We start from the raw sequence: 9,034 nt of genomic DNA, 5'->3' as shown, positions 1-9,034 counted from the left end.
GTCCCCATGTCCAGTTGCAAACCGTAGTGTGGCTTTTTTATGGCGGTTTTGGAGCAGTGGCTTCTTCCTTGCTGAGCGGCCTTTCAGGTAATGTCAATATAGGACTCGTTTTACTGTGGATATAAATACTTTTGTACCTGTTTCCTCCAGCATCTTCACAAGGTCCTTTGCTGTTGTTCTGGGATTGATTTAAACTTTTCGCACCAAAGTACGTTCATCTCTAGGAGACAGAACTGATCTCCTTCCTGAGCGGTATGATGGCTGCATGGTCCCATGGTGTTTATACTTGTGTACTATTGTTTGTACAGATGAACGTGGTACCTTAAGGCATTTGGAAATTGCTCCCAAGGATGAACCAGACTTGTGGAGGTCTACAATTTTTTTTCCTTTAGGTCTTGGCTGATTTCTTTTGATTTTCCCATGATGTCAAGCAAAGAGGCATTGAGTTTGAAGGTAGGCCTTGAAATACATCCACAGGTACACCTCCATTTGACTCAAATTATGTCAATTAGCCTATCAGAAGCTTCTAAAGCCATGACATAATTTTCTGGAATTTTCCAAGCTGTTTAAAAGCACAGTCAATTCAGTGTATGTAAACTTCTGACTCATTCGAACTGTGATACAGTTAATTATAAGTGAAATAATCTGTCTGTAAACAATTGTTGTAAAAATTACTCGTGTCATGCACAAAGTAGATATCCTAACCGACTTGCCAAAACTATAGTTTGTTCATTATATACATCTACATTATGTATTGTTACACCATGTAGGAGCAGTATAGATATCTCTGCTTATTGTGATATTGTTTGTTTGACTGATTTCCAAAATCTGTATTATTGTTTAATTATTTATTTAACTATGCAAGTCAGTTAAGAACAAATTCTTGTTTTACAATGACAGCCTACCCCAGCCAAACCCTGCCCTGACCTGGGACAATTGTGCGCCGCCCTATGGGACTCCTGATCATGGCCGGTTGTGATACAGCCAGGGATCAAACCAGGAACTAGAGACGCCTCTAGCACTGAGATGCAATGCAGTGCATTAGACCGCTGCGCCACTCGGGAGCCCTCACTCAATATATGCACCTATTAACACATGCTTCTGTTTGTAGGTTTCCATTTAACATTACTCTTCAATTAAATAAATGACAAATAAACTTTTGGTCTGAAAATAAAATGCATCGTATTTTCCTAAACTGCGTTACCCATTCTAGTCAGCAGATGGCGAATGACGTTTTTCAGGCAATGCTGCCATTGTGACGTATAATCTAATGGACGGGAAGTTTATTCAACAACCACAACTGCGACCTCGGTAGCTTTGCTAGCCAACGTAGCAGGAACATGTGAGCTCTTTATACGCTTTCGGTGATTATTAGCCACTGTTTTAAACACACTTCTGTCGTAACTACTAGTTACCCCTTTTATTATCACATTTATGTTGGTGTTATTCAGCTAGCTGTCTGGTTAAGGTAGCAGTAGCTATAGGTTAGTCGCTAATGTTAACATCCCCGACAATGACTTCAAAAAGCTACCACCCCTCTGCTGAAGAGGACTGCTGGACGGAGAGAATTGCTCTCGTGAAAGAGGAGAGGGAAGAGGAGGCTGTCACAGTTAAACAAGAAGTAAAGGACGAGGCTGTTACAGTGAAAGAGGAAGATGTTTCAGTGAAAGAGGGGGAAGATAAACAAGAGGGTGCAGTTTTTACAGTGAAAGAGGAGACGACTGTCACGGTGAAAGAGGAGGAAGACGTTTTCGGAGTGAAGGAGGAGGGGGAGATTACGGTCACATTGGAGGAGGAAGAAGAGCAGAATGGAGATCTGATTAACACCAGTGAGTACTGTCTTTAAAAGGTGCACAAACTCGAGTTGTTGAACTGATGTCCCAGAATATCTCTTTCTGTTGAACTGATGTTATTTTAAAGGGTCATTCTACTGAAGTTATGGGCGATTCCAGCGTTATGGACATTACATTTGCACGCAAAGTCACTGATTTTGGCAATGAGGCCCTTTATGTACTTTCCCAGAGTCAGATGAACTCGTTGCTATAATTTGTATGTCTCTGCGAGTATTTTGAAGGAAGTTGCTAACCAGCAGGAATAAAATGACCGGAAGTCTATGAGAACCAATAAAATAGGCTTAATTGACCCCACGTATCTATTGTCAGATTTTGGCTCGGCTAATTTGAAGCAAAGTAAGACAGCCTTCATTATATGAAGTAAAAAGTTTGTGTTTCAAACAATTAGGTATATGTTTTCAAAATGCATACTGCCTCCAGCTCACATTGCAAGTCTGCCTACCGTTGGCTATGCACTTAAATGGCGAATGGGAGCTGCGCTTCAATTACCAGTTGAGAAATACAAATTGTAGATATTTTTTATTATTATATTTTTTTTTACATGTGATTGCATTTAGAATTGTTGCACACTGTCTGGGCTTATTGAAGCAGATGGTTCACTCCAGCAGCAACAAGGTATTTAAAGAGCTGAAGCAGGCTCTTCTGTCAGGCTCTCAGCAGGTGATATTCCGTTCATAGGCTCTGTATGCTGTGCGCGTGTGATAAGATACTTGACAACTAAAGAAAATACACACGCTGCAATTTCATTCCGCTAAATGATGCAAATGTACCTATAGACTGACAGGTTGAATGCATTAACATTGACAGGTATTTCCATTAATTAATAAAAGCGTTATTTTGCTATGTTTAAAAAAAATACATGTATAACGTTCAATTTGGCTGGCGGCAATTATATTTATTACCTCGAGTCTGCGACTGTTTTGAGCAAAATAAGTATTGAGACAATGCGCACTTGTATCCCAACTGCCACTTGTCAATATTCCAAAATTCTAAACCCATTCGTGACCATTATGTGTCCGGCTGCCTGTTTTGTAAAATTGTTCGCAATGAAACACTGCCAGACAGACTCTCACTCTGGTAATAGATATGGTGAGAAAGTTGTAAATAACTAAATGTGTCTGAAGCCAGTGACTTGATAAGCTGATTGTGGCATGGCTGCTCAATGTGTCTACCTACTTTCTAGCTTCATTTACAAACAACATTGGAATTTAGCTAGCTAGCAAGGCACTGATAAACAGTGAATTTGGCTAGCTAGCAAGGCACTGATAAACAGTGAATTTAGCTAGCTAGCAAGGCACTGATAAACAGTGAATTTGGCTAGCTAGCAAGGCACTGATAAACAGTGAATTTAGCTAGCTAGCAAGGCACTGATAAACAGTGAATTTAGCTAGCTAGCAAGGCACTGATAAACAGTGAATTTAGCTAGCTAGCAAGGCACTGATAAACAGTGAATTTAGCTAGCTAGCAAGGCACTGATAAACAGTGAATTTAGCTAGCTAGCAAGGCACTGATAAACAGTGAATTTAGATAGCTAGCAAGGCACTGATAAACAGCGTGTAGCAGCTTGTGCTTTATTAACAGTAGTTTGACAGCTTGCTGGTGATGATGTTATAAACGTGTTCTAAGAAATCAGTCCGCAACTGACTCGATACTTACTGTATGCACTACACTGACTAGTTTTCCATGCACATTTTTTTAACATGAGAAATACTGCACCAAACACCTTAGCTGGATGTAAAATTACGTGACGAAGACCTTAGCAAAAACGTCAAAATGAATGACAGATTTCTTGATCTAGCTTAGATTCATTCTGACTAGCCTATTTTGAGGAAGTGGTAGTGGCTATCTTGTTGCTATGGTGAATTTGGAGCAACAAACAACAGTAACTGCCAACTGCTTCCCTGTGGCTCAGTTGGTAGAGCATGGTGTTTGCAACACCAGCATGGTGTTTGCAACGCCAGGGTTGTGGGTTCGATTCCCACGGGGGGGCCAGTACGAAAAAAAAGGGGAAAAAAGGCATGAAATGAAATGTATGCATTCACTACTGTAAGTCGCTCTGGATAAGAGCGTCCGCTAAATGACTAAAATGTAAATGTATGATATGCAACATAACACTCTCACATTGAAACCACACCCCCAACCACATCCCCAAGACCCAGATCACATTTTTCATAATGAGCACCAGAAAACACATGTGGAATCGCTGTGTTCATTCCTCCTTTAACTTCTATGGGGACACACTATTCAACAGCCATTGAAATAGCATGGCGCAAAATACAAAACAGCAAAAATCTCATAAGTTCATTTTCTCAAACAATCAACTATTTTACACCATTTTAAAGAAACTTCTTGTTAATCTAACCACATTGTCCGATTTCAAAAAGGCTTTAAGGCAAAAGCATAAAATTAGATTATGTTAGGACATAAACTTCACAAGAAAAACCACACAGCCATTTTCCAAGCAAGGACATGCATCACAAAAAAACAAAAATACAGCTAAAATATTCACTAACCTTTGATGATCTTCATCAGATGGCACTCATAGGACTTCATGTTACACAATACATGTATGTTTTGCTCGATAAAGTTCATATTTATATCCAAAAATCCCATTTTACATTGGCGCGTGATGTTCAGAAAATGTATTCCCACCAAAACGTCCGGTGAATGTGCACATCAATTTACAAAACTACTCATCATAAACGTTGATAAAATTTACAACAGTTATTGAAAGAATTATAGATATACTTCTCCTTAATGCAACCGCTGTGTCAGATTTTAAAATAGCTTTACGAAGAAAGCACATTTTGCAATATTCTGAGTACATAGCTCAACCATCAAAGCAAGCTATACAGATACCCGCCTAGTTCTGGGGTCAAATAAATGTTCTCTTACCTTTGCTGATCTTCGTCAGAATGCACTCCCAGGACTCCTACTTCCACAAGAAATGTTATTTTTGTTCGAAATACTCCATATTTATGTCCAAAACCTCTGTTTTGTTCGTGCGTTCAGATCACTATCCAAAGACATAACGCGCGAGCGTAAATCCAGACACGAAAAGTCAAATAGTTCCATTACCGTTTGTAGAAACATGTCAAACGTTGTTTACAATCAATCCTTAGGGTCGTTTTAACATAAAACGTCCGTAATATTCCAACCGGACAATGGCGTATTCATTACAGAGGAAAAAGGAGGGGCGCGCTGGCGGGCTCGCGCATCACCAAGTCCTTTGTCCTCAGGCAGTCCACTCATTGACTGAGCTCCTATGTTTTGCAATGGAAAGCAGAAACAAGCGTTTCTTATTGGACAAGTTCCGCTAGTTGTCCCTCCCCATTTCGGCCTGTTTGCTTGCGTTTAGTTTCTAGTGAATACGACCCTGATCTCTCTGTTAAAATAAACACTCTGTCTTTGGCAGGAGAGAGACCAGACTCAGAGGAACCAGAGACGTCTGAACCAGCAAGACGACACCACTGCTCCCAGTGTGGAAAAAGTTTTACCCAATTACGGACACTGAAGGTGCATGAAAGAATACACACTGGAGAGAGGCCCTACCAATGTTCCCAATGTGGAAAGAGTTTTGCCCTGTTAGAGAGCCTGAAAATACATAATAGAATACACACAGGAGAGAAGCCTTACCAATGCTCCCAGTGTGGAAAGAGATTTTCACAGTTAAGTTGCCTGAAATCACATGAGATAATACACACAGGAGATAAGCCTCACAAATGCACTCTATGTGGTAATACTTTTAAGCGGTTAAGTAACCTGAAGGACCATCAAAGAGTACACACAGGCGAAAAGCCTTACCACTGTTTCCATTGTGAAGAGAGTTTTAGCTGGTCAAGGCAACTGAAAGCGCATGAGAGAACACACACCGGAGAGAAGCCCTACCAATGTTCCCAGTGTGGAAAGAGTTTTACCCAGCTAGGGAGCCTGAAAATACATAATAGAATACACACAGGAGAAAAGCCTTACCAGTGCTCCCAGTGTGGAAAGAGATGTAAACGGTTAAGTTGCCTGAAATCACATGAGATAATACACACAGGAGATAAGCCTCACAAATGCCCTCAATGTGGTAATACTTTTAAGCGGCTAAGTAACCTGAAGGAGCATGAAAGAGTACACAGAGGGGAAAAGCCTTACCACTGTTTCCATTGTGAAAAGAATTTCAGCACGTTAAGGCAACTAAAAGAGCATGAGAGAACACACACCGGAGAGAAGCCCTACCAATGTTCCCAGTGTGGAAAGCGTTTTAACCGCTTAAGTAACCTGAAATCACATGAGTGGACACACAGGAGGAAAGCCACATCACTGATCTGTGTGGAAATAGTTTAACCTCATCAGGCTTCCTGAAGATTCATGAGCAAAGACATACACGGGAAAAGCCTTTCTACTGCTCCCAGTGTGGAATGACATTTACCTGGTTAAGGCAACTGAAATCACATGAAAGAATCCACACGAGAGAAATGTTATGAAGTGTAGAAATATATTTACCCAGTTTAGGCACCTGAAAAACCGAGGTTACACACACAGGGGAGAAGCCTTACCCATGGTCCCAGTGCGGAGAGCGATATTTCACATACTTACAAATCATGATGTAACACACACATTTCTCCCACACTTGTCTCATATTTTTGACTGAAAATTGGTGTTTTGTCATTTTGTTAATGCCCTTATTTCCATATGAAATCAAATTGGAGAAAACCTACTCAAAAATACATTTGTTTTGTTTTTTAAAATCCAGAGACATGAAATTAATATGGTATGTAGCAGTTTTTATGTAGATTATGTACACACACTCTGTGATTAAATAGTCTTTCTTTTTTTACTCTGTGTTTTTTGTGTTTTTTTAATCGAGTGCTATGTTGTTAATGGAGTGCTATATGTTGTTAATGGAGTGCTATATGTTGTTAAGCATGATTTGTTGTTTACATATGTGATGGATATGCATCTTAGAGAATGTGGCTTTAAAGCCCCCGTGCGGTCTTTGTGTTTATTTTTTTAATATGTCTCAAATGTATTTTTAATTATACATTTTCCTGAGAGACAAAGAACTTTGGGACTTGTAGGGACAGCTCAGGACTGTGTTCCCTCTTCTCTGTTTCTGGATCAGGTGTTGTAGGGACAGCTCAGGGCTTTGTTCCGTCTTCTCTGTTTCTGGATCAGGTTTGGGGTTGGACAAGGGTGAGGGGCATTGTAGTTCACCATTTTTTGTCGTCCTCGGCTTGACTTAATAAAAATATACTTTATTTGCTTTGAAACATGTAAAGAAGATAATACAAATAAAGCGGAGGTAGGGTTGGGTACAGGATATGAACCCGGGGTTGGATTGGGTACAGGATATGAACCCGGTTTAGGGGTAGGGTTGGGTACAGGATATGAACCTGGTTTAGGGGTAGGGTTGGGTACAGGATATGAACCCGGTTTAGGGGTAGGGTTGGGTACAGGATATGAACCCGGTTTAGGGGTAGGGTTGGGTACAGGATATGAACCCGGTTTAGGGGTAGGGTTGGGTACAGGATATGAACCCGGTTTAGGGGTAGGGTTGGGTACAGGATATGAACCCGGTTTAGGGGTAGGGTTGGGTACAGGATATGAACCCGGTTTAGGGGTAGGGTTGGGTATAGGATATGATCCCGGTTTAGGGGTAGGGTTGGGTACAGTATATGAACCCGGTTTAGGGGTAGGGTTGGATACAGGATATGAACCCGGTTTAGGGGATAGGGTTGGATACAGGATATGAACCCGGTTTAGGGGTAGGGTTGGGTACAGGATATGAACCCGGTTTAGGGGTAGGATTGGGTACAGGATATGAACCCGGTTTAGGGGTAGGATTGGGTACAGGATATGAACCCGGTTTAGGGGTAGGTTTGGGTACAGGATATGAACCCGGGGTTGTATTGGGTACAGGATATGAACCCGGTTTAGGGGTAGGGTTGGGTACAGGATATGAACCCTGGGTTGGATTGGGTACAGGATATGAACCTGGTTTAGGGGTAGGGTTGGGTACAGGATATGAACCTGGTTTAGTAGTAGGGTTGGGTACAGGATATCAACCTGGTTTAGGGGTAGGGTTGGTTACAAATCAAATGTTATTCGTCACATGAGCCAAATACAACAGGTGTGTGAAATGCTTACAAGCTCTTCACCAACAATGCAGTTTTAAGAAAATACAAAAAAAAAGTAAGAGATAAGAATAACAAATAATTAAAGAGCAGCAGTAAATAACAAATGCGGGGCTATGTACAGGGGGTACTGGTACAGAGTCAATGTGTTGGGGCACCGGTGTCGAGGTAATTGAGGTAATATGTACATGTAGGTAGAGTTATTAAAGTGACTATGCATAGATAATAACAGAGAGTAGCAGCAGCATAGAAGGGGGTGGGGGGGCAATGCAAATAGTTTGTATAGCCATTTGATTAGCTGTCTATGAGGCTTATGGCTTGGGGGTAGAAGCCGTTTAGAATCCTCTTGGACCTAGACTTGGCACTCCGGTACAGCTTGCCGTGCGGTAGCAGAGAGATCAGTCTATGACTAGGGTGGCTGGAGTCTTTGACAATTTTTAGGGCCTTCCTCTGACACTGTCTGGTATAGAGGTCCTGGATGGCAGAAAGCTTGGCCCCGGTGATGTACTGGGCCATAAGCACTACCCTCTGTAGTGCCATTCGGTCGGAGGCCGAGCAGTTGCCATACCAGGCAGTGATGCGACCCGTCAGGATGCCTTTGATGGTGCAGCTGTAAAACCTTTTGAGGATCTGAGGACCCATGCCAAATCTTCTCAATCTCCTGAGGGGGAATAGGTTTTGTTGTGCCCTCTTCATGACTGTCTTGGTGTGCTTGGAACATGTTCATTTTTTGGTGATGTGGATGCCAAGGAACTTGAAGCTCTCAACCTGCTCCACTACAGCCCCGTCGATGAGAATGGGGGCGTGCTCGGTCCTCCTTTTCCTGTAGTCCACAATCATCTCCTTTGTCTAGATCACGTTGAGGGAGAGGTTGTTATCCTTGCACCACATGGCCAGGTCTCTGACCTCCTCCCTATAGGTTGTCTCATTGTTGTCAGTGATCAGGCTGACCACTTTTGTGTCATCAGCAAACTTAATGATGGTGTTGGAGTTGTGCCTGGCCGTGCAGTAATGAGTGAACAGGGAGTCCTGGAGGGGACGCACCCCTGAGGGGCCCCC

The 9,034-nt window shown here is 42.0% G+C and overlaps 1 protein-coding gene across 1 annotated transcript; it reads left to right on the top strand.

The window, feature by feature from the left end:
• The first annotated feature begins 1,268 nt into the window (after positions 1 to 1,268).
• On the top strand, positions 1,269 to 7,111 carry LOC115177662 (zinc finger protein 501-like). The gene is made up of 2 exons (XM_029738603.1): positions 1,269 to 1,829; positions 5,269 to 7,111. Exons 1-2 carry the CDS (start codon positions 1,496 to 1,498, stop codon positions 6,183 to 6,185), a joined length of 1,251 nt encoding a protein of 416 aa, XP_029594463.1. The 5' UTR covers positions 1,269 to 1,495; the 3' UTR covers positions 6,186 to 7,111.
• The last annotated feature ends 1,923 nt before the right edge of the window (positions 7,112 to 9,034 follow it).

Source organism: Salmo trutta, chromosome 38 (genome assembly GCF_901001165.1).
Source record: "Salmo trutta chromosome 38, fSalTru1.1, whole genome shotgun sequence".
In the NCBI taxonomy this organism is placed as follows: domain Eukaryota; kingdom Metazoa; phylum Chordata; class Actinopteri; order Salmoniformes; family Salmonidae; genus Salmo; species Salmo trutta.
The sequence above is the reverse complement of the archived record's forward strand: the minus strand, read 5'-3'. Positions and strand labels throughout refer to the sequence as shown.